This window comes from Dermacentor silvarum, chromosome 1 (assembly GCF_013339745.2).
Source record: "Dermacentor silvarum isolate Dsil-2018 chromosome 1, BIME_Dsil_1.4, whole genome shotgun sequence".
NCBI lineage: Eukaryota > Metazoa > Arthropoda > Arachnida > Ixodida > Ixodidae > Dermacentor > Dermacentor silvarum.
The window spans coordinates 57,090,620-57,108,615 of record NC_051154.1 but is presented as its reverse complement, the minus strand read 5'-3'; the positions used below and the strand labels follow the sequence as shown (position 1 = coordinate 57,108,615).

Genomic DNA, 17,996 nt, shown 5'->3' with positions numbered 1-17,996 from the left:
TGCCTACCTTTCACGCAAGAAACTGGTTCGGGGGACTCCATCGCGGCGACCGCGCGCACTGGGCGTTCACTGTACGTATTCGGTAAGGGATAGCGCCTGTAAACTATTCTGCGCTTTCTGTTTGCCCAAGATTATTATTTTGACAGTAAGAAACTTATCTCGTTCGGAGAGTACTTACAGAAGTGGCCAGGAGGGCTCCCGCGTGGTGTTTTTATTCAGCGCCGACAGGCCAAACCTATAAGGGGCGCGCCGCGTTATCTCTCTCATACTACGCATGCGAGGCGCTTCCGACAAATGACAACTCCGTAAGTCCTCGCCCCGAATAGGAATGGTTGCTCCTGAGTGACCAGCAGGATTAGCCATAGGATTTCCAGGCTTAGCCACATCAGGCGGTAAGTCACTTAACAATATGGCTTTGGAATCAGCTGGTAAGACGTTGTTTTCATCGGATATCAAAAGTGCATGCAGTAAATGTCAAACTGCGTGAAAGACCATCTATTTTGAGCAGCCTTCTGTACAGGATCTTACCCGTAAGCCTCGTATTTCACTTCACTGCTCTTTTACTGCATTTGCGCTAGCTCAGATATCATGAGCAAAGTTTTTTACCTTGCCGCTACACAACGTTCTGGTTTCTTTTCTACGCACATGCAGCTCATCAGCGACAAGAGGATTGATGCTTACAATCTAGCAAGCCGCAAGGTTGACTTTTATGTCCCCTCCATTTCAAGAAACACGACAACCTGCGTTAACTTCTCCCTTGAGCAAGAATTCAACGCCGGCCAATTGCAGTCAAGCTACGTGAAAGTGTATGCTTACTACGAACCAGGTACGGTCTTCATTTATTCTTTATTCCTGGAGTCTTCCCATACACTAAAGGCGAATATTCATTGACGATATAAGTTGGTTTTCGCTTAATTTAGAGCATATAAGCACAAAAGTGATAACAAGAGTCATTTCTAGGAGACAAGAAAGGCAATAAATGCTCTCTAAATTGTTAGGGTTAACAGGCGTACGAGTTAATGTGGTGCAGCACATATGTATTTGCGTTTGCTACGTGCATTGCCGCTGTATAGCTGAACATATGGGCATGTAATGGCAAACAAATTCGCGCAAAATTGAATTTCACACAGACGCGCGAAATACTAAGTTAAATACACCGGGTGTTTCAGCGAACACTTTGAATTTTTTTTTTTAATTGCCTGTGGCAGATAGCACAATTTTAGTACATGAGCTGGTCTACTCTAAGAGCGGACATTACTTGCAAAAAAAGTTTAAATTCGTAATCGACAAATTAACCAACATTCACTAATTTGGTTTTTAACTAATTACCTTATACTAATTACCCCGTTCCCAAGGAAAAAATAGAGTAACCTCTTTATAACATACTACATTGTTTTTAAGACTCCTTTACCAGGCCCCGTTAGAAATGAATATTTAAGCATAAAGTTGTAAAGCGCCGTTCATGAAGTATTCTCCTTCAAGAGTTTTCAAAACGCCTCAGTAATAGTGGAAATATATATGAAATGTTGCGAGGAGATGTTGGCGAAGCAGGGAGCTACCCCTCCAGCAGCAAAAGCTTCCGCCGATTGCCTCGGCTATAGTGACCCCAAGCGACATTGCTCCCCTGCCCCGATCCCATATATCGTCGCCGAACACTCGCGTCAAATTTACGTCTCGTGTCCCGCCTCCATATCGCTTTTTTCTTTTGCTCCCTTTGATGCAAGGCGTAGTTCATGTGACGTTTTTGCGTGCACTGTGTTATACGGGAATTGCCGTGTCGTTAGCACTGCTGTTCTCTTCTCTGACGTCGTATAGGCGGGGTCTGTGACGTTGACGGCAGGGAAATGCCCAACCTTGGTGAGGAGCATTTTAAGAATTAGCTAAAGTATTTACTGGAACACTTGAGATGGTATACACTTCATTGCTGAACCACACGCGTCATAGATAGACCAGAGGATATTTTCCCTTTTTTTCCCCGAATCACTTGAATTAACTCCCAGTTTTAGTTCAAAGATTAGACCTTTTTCAATATTAGACGTTATTTCAAATTATACGTTCAGAGTAGATTTCAAGTGTTCATCGTTCCTACTTCGCGTCAGGTACGACGACGAGACGAATGGCGGCGATAATGACGGCCATATTGCAGTGTAATAAATTTACCCACGTTCAGAGCTGTATTATTTGATGTTGCAGATTTTTCCTGTGAACGGTTTTACACACCCGACAAGTCAAGTCCATTGTTGAAGTTCCACTGTGACCAGAAGGACGTCTGCACTTGCGCAGAAGGTAAACCAAAACCTGATAGAAAAATTATATATAATATATATATATATATATATATATATATATATATATATATATATATATATCAGTGAAGCAAAGAATCGGAGGAGCCTGCACAGAAATAGTTCAAAGAACATATAGAAGCACGTAGGAACAATATATCAAGACTTTACTGCCGTTTCGGCCGGGGTACGAAACGTCAGTAAAGTCCTGCTATATTTGCAAAACCCGGTATTCGGTGCCCAGTGCCATGCCTGATTATGGGCCCAGTGTCACGCACTGGTTACTGGGGCGCTGGCAAGGCGCGGCATACTGGGAGGCGCTGGCGCGGGGTACTGGTGGGAAATGCAGCTCTATCGGCGAGAAATACGCGGCGCCTGGCTGCCATATATATATCTTTAAATAGAGAAAGCATCAGAGAGCGTTTTAATGCAATAAAAAAAACAGAAAAAAAAAGTTGAAAAAGAAACGTACGACAGGATTAGCCCACCTGACCAATAGATCCTAAGCCTTACCACTTCGCCACGGCGGTTAGTGGTGTACGGTCAATAATTTGCCATGTCAACACAGAGACGCAGTTTGTTTCGCACAGACTTGGCTCGCACAGACATGGTAGATGCGCCCTATCGCCCCACAAGTAAAACTTACACCTCTATCAGAAAGAAAAGGTTGCTGTCCCTGTTACATAGTATACCTGGAAGTGCTGCAACACTGATTTGCGTTTGAGATTGGTATTTTAACTGCGAAAAAAAGTTTTAAATGAACCGCCGACCCGGGACGTTGTGCGGGCTGTTACTGCCGGTTTTGACAGCCGTTCCTTGCTCTTCGCGCAAGGAAAATGCGACGTTTCCTTAGTTTGACAATGCGTTTCAATCCACACATATGTGTAGTCACATATCTCTGTCAGAGAAGCGTCGGCTAGTGCGGCTGGCAGCCTTCGGCGACAGCACATATACGTATGTTTCTAACGCGTCACATCGTCACTCATCGTTTGTTGTGCTGACACTGTAGACACTAAAAAATCGTCTGTTTAAAAACACCGATGGCAAAGCTGAAATACTGAGTGATTTGCCCTCGTTAGACTTGTTGATTCTTGAGCCCAGACGGGCCGATAAAGTGTAGATGGACTCGGCGGGTACGGTATAGGCCTAATCTTCGGTGGAAGCGAACGATATCGGCGCGGGTACCTGGTGAATGCTAAAATGTTTGTATTTTACCCTCAGAACCTTGTAACTATTATTGTTTAGTACACTAGGGAAAGTGGAAGCGCACGAATTGCCTCAGCTTTGTTATCGGTGCGATAATATCAATCAGCGGCAGCCATTCTGGGGTCCGTTCGAACGCGTCTGAACGACTGCTGGGTTTCGTGTCGACTGTACACCACTGCGACAACTCGCAGTCATCGGTTGCATACAAACCACTTGAAAACTAGACGTTGCCTGCGTTTGCGTATTTTCCTTCAAGGATATAGCTATCCGCACCAGTCAAAAGAGAAATGCACAAAACGAAAGTGATCTTCAGTGTCGCATATGCATGGGCAGCTCACGCACCTTCATTCCAAGCTGCGACATGAAATAAACATTTATGACTCCAAAATATAGCGTTATTGAGAACCGGTGACTAGTACCTGCCCATAAAATTGTATCAAGCATTTAACATTCAACAGCACCTATACTCCTTGCGTACTGGAAGCAGTGCGGCACAAACGCAACCTGCGCAGTTTCGGCAGTACGAGCCAGCGAACTCCAGCGAACTCCGCGCAGCGGAGGCGATGAGCGCATCGAGGCACTCTAGTGTACAGTAGGGTGCCTCGATGTCAGCGCCGCCTCCCGCCGTACGGAGTAGCGCGGATCGAGGCATCCTAGCGTACAGCGCACACCAGTGCGCCCTAGCGTCATAGCAATGAAACCAGCGTCTCGTCCAGTGGGAGCCAGTGCTTATCCAAAGTTGGTCTTTATTCTATGTGCTTATCCAGCGATCGCACCGGTGTCCCAGTGACTCCCAGTGAGCGCCAGCGAGAGCCAGCGTGCCAGCGTCCCCATGTGCGATCCAGTGTCAAAAAACGCGCTGGTTTCACACTGGAAGGCACTGGAAGACGCCAGGGTATCTATGGTTTCCGCAAGGTTACAATTGAAAAGTCCATATACACTTCTACAATAACAGCTCATTAATGCGTCGAGGTTTCGGCCGGAGACCGACCTTTCTTAAGACAGGGTTGGTCTCCGGCCGATACGTCGACATAATAAACATCTGTTCTTTAAAAAATGCATCAACTTTCCAGATAAAGATATATACAGGGTGTTTCAGCGAACACTTTCAAAAATTTTAATTTAAAAGTTGTCTGTGGCAGATAGCACAATTATAGATCATGAGCTGGTCTATTCGAAGAGGCGGGCATTACTTGCACAAGAAATTGAAATACATAATCGACTAATGAACAAAAATTCACTAATTAAGTTTTTAACTAATTACCTGATGGCCCATATTGGAATTTACAAATTGTAGCCGTGTAGTTCGCAAGGCGGATCCACTTGGAACGAATTCTTGGGATGACAGCAGTTTAGAGATATTAATTCACGAACTTTGCGGAGAAATGCATTGGCGTTCCAGTTAGTTTCTTAACAAACCGTCGCTTTATGCATTGAAGCACAAAATTAACTGGAACGCCAATGCATTTCTCCGCAAAGTTCGGGAATTATCTCGAAACTGGTGTCATCCCGAGAAATAATTCCAAGTGGATCCGCTTGGCGAACTCCACGGCTACAATTTGTTAATTGCAATATGGGCCATCAGGTAATTAGTAGTGAATCTTTGTTTATTAGTCGATTATGCATTTCACATTTTTGTGCTAGTAATGTCCGCCTCTTCGAGTAGACCAGCTCATCAACTAAAATTGGGCTATCTACCACAGGCAACCTTAAATAAATTTTGACAGTGTTCGCTGAAACACCCTGTATATACTATACGTATAGTGAACTGACTCTATTGCCTCAATTTCAATAGCAGAAGCTAAAGAGCGCGGCTAAACGACAAATTCCGGTCGACTATCTTGTGTCAAACGTGCACCGATCGCACGGCTCCACAGTTCAGCGAACGCACGAGCAGCCCTTGAAAAACGTCGCAGTACACTGTTCCGTCGACATAACGCGTACGGAAACTGATACTGTCCCTCGTTGTTGAAAGAAGAGATGTGTAATGTAAGCGAACTTCCTTGAATGTATACATGCTCGAGCATTGGTGGTAGGGATAGTAAACTTCTCATGACATTTAAAAAGCTTTCTGGCTCTGGTGTTTCTTTCATTCCCTTGACTCAATTATGGCGAACACCGCCTTTGAGTCAGCTTAGCGGACCCACGCGACTTCGGAGAATAATTGATCAAAGACCGACGAAGCCGTCACATTTGCTCGGGAAAAAGTATCATGCCACCATGACGCACAGCGCCCTTCGGAAACTATTTCATTCCCTTGACACGTACTGCTCACGTTCTCTGTCCTACACTTCCTCCTCTTCACGCCTCTTCCGTCGCAGCTGAGTACACACCACTCTAAATAACACACTAAATAAGTATATTTATTTTATTGCTTAAAGTAACGTTTTTTCGATATTTAAAAAAATGTCACAATTTCGCCCTAAGGGCGAAGCAATGAATGCGATAGCAACACAGCAATGTCATACGAAGTAAGGTGAGCGGCTTTGGTAGCAATGGGAATTGTAGTAAACGTGAGCTGATTAAGCAAGCAGGTGTGCTGCGGCGTAAGTAGACCGACATGAAGAGAGACTCGATGACCACGAGAAGGCGCGTGTGAAACGGTGGTGTTGATGAAAAGCGCTTCCCGTGAGCAGCGCGTGCGAAGGGACACACCTGTAGCGCTGCACTGCGATCCGGGCAGCATTGCATGTGTAGCGTGCGTTGTAAAATGTGGCCCGACTATTACTAACTGAATGAACAAGCGTGGTGTGAGCGCGCACAAACAAACATGAATAGATCACACTGAATGACTGCAGACAACGACTGCCAAAACGCTGGCAGCAAGCGCATACGCCGCAGCGGGCGAAGGTACTTGCGGTCTATCGCTTCAACGGAAACTGCGCGGCGAATGGACAGCCCATAGAAAGGTCAGAGCCGTGTGGAGATAAGAGACGGTGCGGGCGAGCGACGAGCGTGGTTGTTGGCAGAGTAGAAGTGCGCCCCCCCCCCCCCCCCCCCGCTCCCCCGCTCCCTCCGGCGCTCGCTTCCCGCTTCCTTGCTTGCGCGTGGGAGATTGAGTGCGTTCGCTCTCCGTGATAGCGTGCGTCCCTGCCCGCTTCCGCTCGGGCATACGGCGCGCGGCGAAGATTTTATCTATACGGAACCTCACGGCGACGCCGACGGCAGAAATCCGGTTGAAGTGTCCATATAATTGCTATCGCAATAAAAAGCGTTTTAGTGGCCTCGAAGGCAATTTCTTAATTTGTTTGCGTCTCCCGTGCCCCCCAATAAAATTTCCACGATAGCGTTACTTGACTCGTTCACTATGTTCTGGAGAAGCTTTTTCTAGATACGACATCTCTTTTTATACATAGCTATAGTGATTTCGTGTGTCTGCGTTCCCTGTAACGCGTCAAATCAGTGCAACTTTTGTTACTTGTCGTGACTACAACAATTGCCTCACGTTTATTTAACTCTTTTAGTATATTCCTAAATGAACCCACTTTGTTGTTTCAATGGCGTTTTCTTGACATTAGCGAAACTTGGAATGAGTGAAGCAAAAATACCGCATTTACCTAAATGTAAGCCGACGCTTCTTTTTTTTAAATATTTATGTACGAAAGTGTGAGGTCGGCTTAGATGCGGTTTCGCCAGAACCACCAGACACTGTCTACCGCAGAAAGGTCGGCACAACGAGGCGGAAACATACGTTGCCGATTTTATCAGGACAAAAAGAAGGGACGTCGGTAAATACGGACATCATACGGGCAAAGGCGAAAAAGGTGGCAAACGCTCGACGCATTGCTCGGAACAAGTACAGACGCCCCTCTACTCTGACATGCCTTTGACATGTCTACTTCGCTTAGTCAAGTATAATCACCTGCATCCCAGCGACGCGGGACGAAATTCCAGCCCAGCTGATACTGCGAGCCTACCGGAAGTGCGGTATCTCGAACGCGCTAGACGAAACTGAGGACAGTGTATACTATGACAGTTGCAGTTTTACGGAATTGTGAAATCTGTTACTGACGCATATTTACGGGCTTCGATTTTTTTCTTAATTTACAAATTTTCATGCAACTTGGGGCCCTAAATCAACACTGTGCGTCGAACAGTCGGCAGGGTTCAGCTGCAGCTGTTAAATGGAAAATCTTTCATTTAAATCGGTTGAACGGTTGTCTAATAGTAGTACCATGTTGGTGCGCTCCGCGTCTTTCTTTAATAAAGAAAGCCGCGTTGGCTACCACCTAAAGCGTTCACCTAAATTCATGTTCGGAAAGCAGCATTGTAAGCAATTATTTATTTCGTCTTATTTTTCCCTATCTCAAGGTGGCTGCCCTCCAGAGGAGCCGCTCGACCGGTTTATAAAAGACAAGAACGACGAATACTTTGAGGAAGACGAGCAGCACGAACGTCTGAGAGAATTCGCCTGCGATGAAGTCGACTACGGTAAGGGCTCTGCCATCTTAGGGGTTCGTTGCTGCAGCAGGCGAAGGAAGACAGAACGCATGGCCGGTGTTGGTTTCAGCACGTTTCTCTTACGAACAGTAGCGCAACCAATGCCACTAGCACGGCCACTGCAACGCTGTCTCCGCTTCCAATCGCGGCGCACCCGTAGGTTATTTGGTTATAAAGTTGCAGCTGAAAATGAAGGCTGCTGCAGCTTCACAGCTTCCGCTGCAACGGCGTGGCAAGCAGCAGGCCTCTGTCGCCCTCACAAAAAAAGAAAAAAAGTCTGAAGAAGGTCGCTCCAATGATGCTTCCCTCAGAAACAGAGCGCATTGACCGCGGCGTTAATTGCTGGGTCGCTGTTGAGCGGTCACGGTACATATAGAGCAGAATGCCAACGCCGGCCATGGGGCAATAAAGCAGCTAGAAATTCCTCCGTATGCTAGAAGTTTATTGTTTTGTTTTAGAAAAATGATTTTTTTAAATATTTTTTACCAAGCAATACTTCATTTCTTATCCCGTTTCCTCTCCTTCCTCCTAAAGAGCTGTTAGTTCTTACTTCGTTCCTTAACAATCTATGGAAAGCGTATACGACGATTTTTGTTTAAGTTTCATGTGTTTCCGGACAATACCTATTCCCTTACTTACTGTGCAAAAGTGATACCGGCAATTCGTGTGTTGTGTACTGCATAACAAGTAAGCTTGTCATTGTAGGCGGCGGATTGCCCCTCCTGCCCCGCGCTAGGGTGGCTAGAATGAGAGGTGTGAAAACCGACGCCTCCAAGCTTGCCGGGCTGCGAGATTCCGCCGCAGCCAATTTGTGGCATGCTGCTGCCTACTGCCTGCAGTAGGCTGCTCACAAGTTTCGAATGAAGACACATTGTACTAAACACATGCATTATCCGGTTTTCAATTGTTTGGATCAAATTGTATAGAGACTCTGACGGGTACAGAAGCCCTCCGATATCCTAGTCTTTCGATATTTCAGTCGGAAGCTCCGCTGCCGCACTCTTCTTTGGTACAATACAGGCATCCCTGCATAATTTACAGCTTTTATAGAAATCGCTTTCTTGCTACATAGCCCACGATATAATACACAAGACTAGCATCGCTGCGTTGCTCTATGTAATCAGCATCATCCACGGCCACTTCTGCTGCCTCCCCGAGCAGTGCAGCATTATCCAGAGCTTCTTGTTGGGTTTCATTTGGCTCTAGCCCTTGCAATACAGTGAGCAGTGACTCCAAAACTCCTGGCGACACGTTCCCATCTTTGGGGACGATGCGTGTTACACACTTTAAGTAATAGCTCTGGCAGTAATTAAGGTACAAACGCGCTGAAATGGGTTCAAATCGCCTATCTTGCGTCAATACCTATTCCCTTACTTACTGTGCAAAAGTGAGACCGGTAATTCGTGCGTTGTGTACTGCATAACAAGTTAGCTTGTCATTGTACGCGGTGGATGCCCCGTGCCGGCTCCAAAGTAGCCCCGCGGCGTCGGCGGGGACCCGCTTTATCCATACTTGTGCGTGGAGGAGGAATAAGGATCTATCTCTCTGTCATCTTCGTGTTTGGTTAGGGGGCTGTGGCGTGTCTGGACGAGGCTGAAGGAGGAAATTAAGTAAGTATTAATAGTTGACCTGACCCTAAACCTCAACCTCAACGCTCACTCAGCTCAGGTGGGCCCACCACCCCTCATTACGCCACTGAACACCGGCCCCTTGTACGCAAGACCTTGAGGTGACGGCGTTGGCGCGTCCCGCACTTGCTCATCAAGGTAGAGCGCGTCAGACCCGAGATAATAGTCCCAAGAAAACTAAATCAGCCTACTGTGTACATCGCGCCATCATTTCCTCAGCAGAATAGCATGATATCCTTGAGATCCGGTCCAGCACACGGAGCTTGTCTATAAACAGACCGGTACACGAACACTATTTTATTGTCCTTGTTGCCGCTTGGTTACTCTCCAAATCGGGACCAACTTGGCTGAGTGGTATTTAACGTCCCACAACTAAACCGGAGCAGATGCCGTATTGGAGGGCTTCGCGTTCATCGTGGCGAACTGCCGGAAGTCGAAGAGCCACTGAACACCTCCGGCGGTTAAAGTGAGACCTAATTGAGCTCACAACTTGCCCACACGTTCAGCTATTTATTTGTTAGCCCTTCCCGCCTAAATGTCAAAATGATTATACGCATCTGACCGCACAAAGGTTCTCTTGGGTCTAAAACGTTCTAAATATCCGTCTTTCTGGGCTGGCAATGAACTATTTAAGTGGCTATATACATGAACCAGCGTATCGAATTTCCATCTGACAGCGTGTTTTTATAGCCCCTAACCTCTTCTGTTTCCTTTTGGTAGACATTTACATCCAATTCGATATTTAGTATTTCATGTGCCTTTCCTCGCCCAGCGTAGCAACATACACGGTGTTGCCCAGAAGCAGAGCGGTGCCCGTAGAAGAACCAGTACACGAGGTGAAGATGATCCCGAGAGTTCTGCGAGCTCGCCTTTCGGGCGCATTATTTTTAGCTGTTGATTTTTCCACAATTGCCGGTCAAAACATACGCAACACGGCCAGAAAACACAGATGCATCACACGATGGGCCTCCGAACAGCAACGGCGGAGCGAGTGTGCGCGTGTCGCTGCCATGGCAACCGCGCGTTGGTGACTCCTTTCTCGGCTCTCGCTGCCGCTTGTTTACCTGCGCTGCTGGTACGGCCGCTTCTCCAGCTGGCGCGAGCGCGGTATCACCTCTCACATTGCCATCAATAGCAGTGGGCCGCTGGCTATCGTTTCCCCGTTTTGGCTTGAAAGGTACGAAAGACTGCTTAGTACAGTCGACGACAGTTTTATCCATCGTAGAGTGCAAGCAATGATGTAATTTAGTAGTTAGTAGTGCTAACGTTGATGTAATTTTATCTTCACGTGCTGGCACGTTTGCTGCGAACAATAGTTACAGAATGGGCCGATATTGTTCGTTCGCCAAAATTTTTGTAAGCACGTCACAGCATAACATACAAGCTAACTGCGCAGGTATACCTGTGGTCGGTCCAATGACCATACGGTTCGAATGATTGAGTATGGATAGGGGGTTTAGGGTCCCAAAGCAAAACACAAGCTATGGCAGACGCCGCTGTGGTGGGCTTCAGGTTAAACTTTTTAACACCTGGAGTTGCTTAATGGGCCCACAAAACTCGATACGCGAGCGTTTTTGAATTCAACCTCCATCGAGACGCGGCCGCCTCGGATAGGAATCAAACCTGCGACCTCCAGAACAGCAAAACAACGCCAAACTACTGGCCCAATTCTGCTAAATATACATTGAAGTCCAGAATTCTAACCACCACTCCATTGACTCTGTTGATGCTAAAAGACGGGTAGGCGAGTATCCACCGTAATGCAATGTAAAAAATGTTTTGTGCGAAGATGTCTGATAAAAGACTTCAGGCTGTTATTTGTCGTCTCCTCGGGGATCTTCAGAGGCCTCGGCCGCCTTGCGCACTGTGCATGAGCCGTTATAAAACGCTTTTGAAAACGAATACAGCAGCTAAATATACCGACATCAAGTTCTTTTGTCAACACGAAGCCCGTCTTTCGCTGTAATTTTCGGCGTTCATGCTCAAACGCCGATCTTATATAAAGGCAACGGGAAGTTAATGCCAAGTAACACAACACTAAAACTAAAATCCCTGTTCTTTCACCTTCAAACCTGCAACGCGATGTGCGACTGGCTACGTATGCTTCTTCCCAATCGGCCGGTTCTCGCTTTGAACAGCCCGAGCCGCTATGTTACTGATAGAAAGCCACCTCTACACCGAACGAAATTAGCGAAACAGTATCACCAAGAAAAGGTGCCGAGCTTACGTAACGTTTACCAACAATAAGCTTGTAGGCCCGTAATTTCTCTGCCACAGCGAAGGTATAAAATATTCCAGTAAAGCATTGCAGCTATCCACGCTGCTCTCTAATTATGGTGACTTCTTAAGAAGGCACGCATTTCCGCACTTAAATATACAACTATATCATACAGTTGTATCACCTCGAAGCTTCACCTCCAAGATCTGAAACAGTAATGTTTGTGCACGTTTACTTTTCTAAACCTTAATAAATTGGAACCTTACAGCGCGCGCACTCCTATCACTTTTGAAGGTTAAGTGCACCAGGTCGCTCAAACGTGATCATTGGGATTAGTGCGACGAGTTTGGTAGCCCTTCATGTATATTTACTTAGAAACATGCAGTATGATTGTTTATTTGCTATGACTTATACTTGATTCATTCTGCAACGTTTCGTTACTCGAATAGTATGGAGCGGGAAGGCGAAGAGGAATGTCTCCAAGGATGGATTCATAGAAGTAGTCTTCCTTGTCACGCAAGTTCTCAAACCAGGTAAGCACTTTCAACCGGACGTTGACTAATTGAAGTTTGATTAATAGAAAGGTCTGGACTACGACCGATGTGAAGTCATTGCAATACTTTATTTTTACTGTTTCTTCTGTTGGTACAAGTTCAATTTTGCTCACTGGCAAAGGCCAGCGGCACAAAGTTGGGGAGGAAAGCGTTATTTGTTTCTGGGGACAGAATTCACAACTTTCGTAACATCTGTTCTTTTTTCTCTCTCTCTCTCTCTGTCTTCTTTGGCTTTTTTTTTTCATTTCCCAGCCACCTTCGCTAAACATATTCGCTGTCACGATTCGCAAGCGTGGCACTTTTGCATACGAACTGCTTTGTGAATACAGGCCCCATTTCTGAAGCGGCAGTGGATCGGTTATGTTGTGTCATCATAGAAAATACATGGGAATGTGAGCTTTCAAGTAATCAATAACCCTGACTGAATTTTGCGAACAAATCCTAAAACATTCGGCAGACGCGTTAAGATGGTGATGTGCAGATTATGGGCCATACGAAAATTCAGAGTCTGTATTAACAGCCCATATAGTAATATTTTTATAAGCAGTACCTTTCTTCTTAAATCCATTAGTTAGGGGAAAATCACCTTCCTTTTTTCCCCTTTTTTTGCCTAATATTCCTACTCATCAACACAACTAACTATCCGAGGACCACAACAGTTTCTCTTAAAACGCTACGGCATCAATCCTATTTATTTATTTTAATACTCAACTCTCGAGTGCTTCCAGAAAAAAATGAAGGATTGCGTTTGCAGTTAGAATTTCCGTAAGCAAACTTACTCGGAGGCAAATAGAATGCAAGAAAGATGAAGCACAGTGTTGAGATTAAGCACTCGGCGTGAGATAGTAGACATGAAGAGAGCGAGAAATTACCTTGAACAAGCCATGGTGCCCTTCACGGCGTTAATAGATAGGGATGACTTTGCTAATTGCGTCGGACGCTACGAATAGTTACAGTATGAGACAGACGTTCAGACATTCTGACTCTCGCGTCCAGCAGCAGTCATATGGCCTGGCAGTTTACTTTCCTATTTTTATCACAACGGGGCGTGTCTCCTCATCTCTGACAAACAGTGTTCAATGAGACAAAGAGCAGCGCGTGTGAAGCGATAAAAAAAAACGCACAGAGACGGAGGACGAGATTGCTCGCAAAAATCAATAGAACACAGGCGTCTAAATTCTCTTTATCTCGGTGACTACTTTATGAGCCCACTATATGAAACTCAAATCGTCAGAAGTGCCAAAATATTATGAGCGTTACAACTCATATGAATCCTCTTTGGCCGCCTTCGTTATTTCTCAGCCGTCCATGGACATTCTGGCAAACGAAATAAAATTCATACCTTGACCTTGACAGGGAAAATGGACATCCCACAAACTGTAGCACGAAGTCTACAAAAGAAACCCATAAGGGTTCGTCCGGAATAAAAGCTTCGCAGCAGAAGAAAAATACGTCTTGGTCCGAGGATCGAACACGGCACCACTGCCTTTCCGGGGCAGTCGCTTTAACAACTCAGCGAATCATAAGGCTGGCAATTAGTACACGGCAAGAGCGAATTCATTCGACAACTGCAAGTGCGGTAACAGTCAATAACAAAATAAGTTCTCCCACTGGGTTACGAAAATGAGCACCGAAGTGCAGAAATATATCTGCTAATACAGCGAACTAAAAGATGTGGCGCACTTGAAAGAAATGGCCAAGCGCAGCCTCCGCCCTCCGCACTTTCCGGAGCAGCGCATTTACTCGACGTCTCATCGCATGGACTCAGGGCCTGAGTTCTAACTTCTTTCTTGTGAATTCTATCGGCGTTTCCCTATTTTTTTAAATTATTTCGCAAATAAAAAACACGCGAGGAAATCTTGCAGTAGATGACGAGATGAAGATGGAGAACGTCATTAACAACGCTGATAGGATCACAGGTAACCTGTTCTTCGAAAACATCTGCATCTGAAAAGTGCACCCAATTTTCGGAAACCGCACGGCACTATTATCGATTTCAATCGACACATATTCATACTGCGCTGTCAGGATCCAACTTTTCTGTTGGGCTTCGTAGCCGAAACCGATCTTACACAACAATCATTAGATGGATCAATTTTTTGCGCCCAGACTTTTCTCTCAACCAACTCCGAAGCTTTCGAACGACGCGGCGCACGTTTTCGCGCACCATTTTCCACGCGTGAAGTCGACTCCTTTCGGCCAGTTGTGCTCCTCGTCTCCGTATATAGCGGCGAAATTTTTTACTTGACTCGTCAATCTTAACAAACCGTCAGCACAGAGAAAACGTCACAAAGCCTTGTGCTGGGGGAACACGAAAGGCAAGACGCGTGAAGAATAGCTATTGGAACACCAATTATTCGCCCATAGCGCTCAATATACACTCATTTTTGAGTGATTTCCCGACTGCGCAACCGATTTTGCTTGCTCAGTTATCGTGGCTCAGTATTCTGAAGCCCTGCTTGCCTTGACGCCCTGCTCAGTTCTTCGGGAGCCGAATTCACAAAGATATTCGTTCGTAAGTGCTCTTTCCCATTGGCCGGCCGCCTTGGCTAACATTATGCCTAGTATCAGGATTGGGTGAAATTTGCTCTTGCCAACAGTTTGGGCGTAAGAGCGCTTTTGTGGCTACGGGCCCTGGTTATCTGTGTCATTCTCAACTAAACACAGCTTGCGTAATGGAACACAATATATCCTAAAGAACGGTCGTACATGACCGAAGATTTTCACATTTAGAGCAGTATAGTGTGCAGTGTGCTTCAAAGTATTTATAAAACTTTAGTTAAGAGGATACGCGACACTGTAGTGAGCACGTATGGCTGGAAAAAAGGCTTCAAGCAGGATGGAAGACCCGGGTTAGAGCCCCGGCTCGCTGCGTCTTGGACCGCCCTGCACAATACTATATATAGTGAGCTTCTTCCTCGGCCACGACGTCGGTGTTGCTGATTCGAGGCGCCGGCAAAATGGCACGAGTCTTCACAGAGCACACATTTTATACTACGTTCTTCTCTTGACGTATTACCCGCCGTGGTTGCTCAGTGGCTATGCTGTTGGGCTGCTGAGCACGAGGTCGCGGGATCGAATCCCGGCCACGGCGACCGCATTTCGATGGGGGCGAAATGTGAAAACACTCGTGTACGTAGATTTAGGTGCACGTTAAAGAACCCCAGGTGGTCTAAATTCCCGGAGTCCCCCACTACGGCGTGCCTCATAATCAGATCGTGGTTTTGGCACGTAAAATGCCATAATTTTTTTCTCTTGACGTATTATCCACGCTCCCCGCAGAAACATTGAGCTCGTCATTGGCCAAATGACATATTTTACGCTGCAAACCTATTTCAATGTACTACGCAGGGTGTTTCAGCAACGACTGTTCCTAATTAGTTAAATATAGAATTCTAGACGCACTAATAGTATCTGGTGGCCAAGAGTCACAGCAGGGCCGCACAAATGAAAACTCCCTGAAATATCACTTAGCAACGTAATTAAACAAGATTCGCTAATTAACCTTTCGTTATCAATATTAAGCCGCTAATATCAATAGGACGTTTGCAGCTAAAGGACAGCTCGTAGCAAATAAGCACTTAAAACGGATAAAAAGTCCTTTTTAAAGCATATTGGTAGAAAAAGTTGCGTGTGTTTGTATATACAGGGTGTCACAACTACCATGCACCAAGATTTAAAAATATGCAAATTCCACCTAGCTGGCCAGATCCAAGGTAATGTTGTTGGCCGTCACTTGCAGATACCCAGACTATTTCTTGCATTCTGCATAATTACGTAATTATTCTTAATTAAGTAATCAACTTCCTAAATATTATAATTACATTAAAAATGTCAATGAGAAAATTGTAAAACAACATAAAAAACTCCCGCTGCCGCTTTCTGTTGCTCAACACGTGCTGCATAGAAGGGTTTTTCTGAGCGTCAAAGAAGCCTGCGAATACACGCAAAGTTCCTCGAGCGGCCAGTCGCGCGGCAATTTTGCTTGTATTCGCGGACTTCTATTGCTTGGATTCGCGGAAATAGAACAGTTTTATAAAGATGTTGAATTAGCAATGAGAAAGGTGCAAACTCAGTATACTGTAGTCATGGGCGACTTCAATGCAAAAGTGGGGGAAAAGCAGGCTGATGAGCAAGCAATTCGAAACTACGGCATCGATTCTAGGAACACTAGAGGAGAGATGTTGGTAGAATTCGCGAAAAGAAATAGGCTCCGAATAATGAATACCTTCTTCAGGAAGCGCAGCAACAGGAAGTGGACCTGGAAAATCCTTAATGGAGAAACAAGGAATGAAATAGATTTCATACTCTCTGCCGATCCCAGCATAGTGCAAGATGTATAAGTGTTAGGTAGGGTAAAGTGCAATGACCATAGGTTAGTCAGGTCTAGGATTTCTCTCAATTTGAAGAGGGAAATAATAAAATTAGTCAAGAAGAAACAGGCCAACCTAGACGCAGTAAGGATAAAAGCAGACCAATTCAGGCTGGTGTTCGCAAACAAATATGCAGCTTTAGAACAGGAAGATGAAGACAACATAGAGGTAATGAATCAAACCGTAACTAGGCTGATCTCAGAAGCAGCAATTCAAGTGGGAGGTAAGGCACCAAGGCAACCAGTAGGTAAGTTCTCCCAAGTAACAAAGAACCTAATAAAGCAACAGCAAAGCATGAAAGTGCCAAACTCGAGATATCAGATAGAATTTGCTGAACTGTCGAAACTGATCAACAAGAAGAAAGTAAGGGATATCCTAAATTATAATGTGGAAAAGATTGAGGAAGCAGTAAAATATAGATGCAGCATGAAATCAGTGACAAGAAAACTTGGCATAGGACAAGGCAAAATGTATGCACTCAAAGATAAGCCGGGTAGTATCATCAGCAATTTCGATGACATAGTAAAAGCAGTGGAAGAATTCTATACAGACCTGTACAGTTCCCAGAGCAGCCACGCTACTTTCATTCGAAGTAGTGATGAACAGGATACTGAGGCTACTTCTATAACTAGTGATGAAGTTAGAAGGGCCTTGAAAGACATTACCAGGGGGAAATCTGCTGGAGAAAATGGAATAACAGTCGATTTAATCAAAGATGGAGGACATATCATGCTTGAAAAGCTTGCGACCCTTTATACGCAATCCCTCACGACTTAAAGTGTACCAAGCTGGAAGAGCTGGAAGAACGCCAACATTATACTGATCTATGAGAAGGGAGACGTTAAAGAATTAAAGAATTATAGGCCCATTAGCTTGCTTTCAGTATTGTATAAAGTATTCACCAAGATAATTTCCAATAGAATCAGGGCAACACTTGACTTCAGCCAACCAAGAGAACAGGCTGGCTTTAGGAAGGGATATTCTACGATGGATCACATCCACGTCATCAATCAGGTAATCGAGAAATCTGCGGAGTACAATCAACTTCTCTACATGGCTTTCATAGATTATGAAAAGGCATTTGATTCAGTAGAGATACCAGCAGTCATAGAGGCATTGCGTAATCAAGGAGTACAGGAGGCATACGTGAATATCTTAGCAAACATCTACAAGGATTCCACAGCTACCTTGGTTCTCCACAAGAAAAATAGAAAGTTACCTATCAAGAAAGGAACCAGGCAAGGAGACACAATCTCTCCAATGCTATTCACTGCATGCTTAGAAGTATTCAA

The 17,996-nt window shown here is 45.3% G+C and overlaps 1 protein-coding gene across 7 annotated transcripts in view; it reads left to right on the top strand.

The window, feature by feature from the left end:
• LOC119463792 (A.superbus venom factor 1-like) overlaps window positions 1–17,996 on the top strand; it is a 268,434-nt gene that overhangs the window by 246,974 nt on the left and 3,464 nt on the right. For all 7 annotated transcript variants that reach the window (XM_049668402.1, XM_049668407.1, XM_049668410.1 and 4 more), the window contains 4 exons: window positions 652–826; window positions 2,194–2,286; window positions 7,803–7,922; window positions 12,227–12,310. In XM_049668402.1, coding sequence (XP_049524359.1) covers window positions 652–826; window positions 2,194–2,286; window positions 7,803–7,922; window positions 12,227–12,310 — 472 coding nt within the window. The remainder of the gene's footprint in view (window positions 1–651; window positions 827–2,193; window positions 2,287–7,802; window positions 7,923–12,226; window positions 12,311–17,996) is intronic.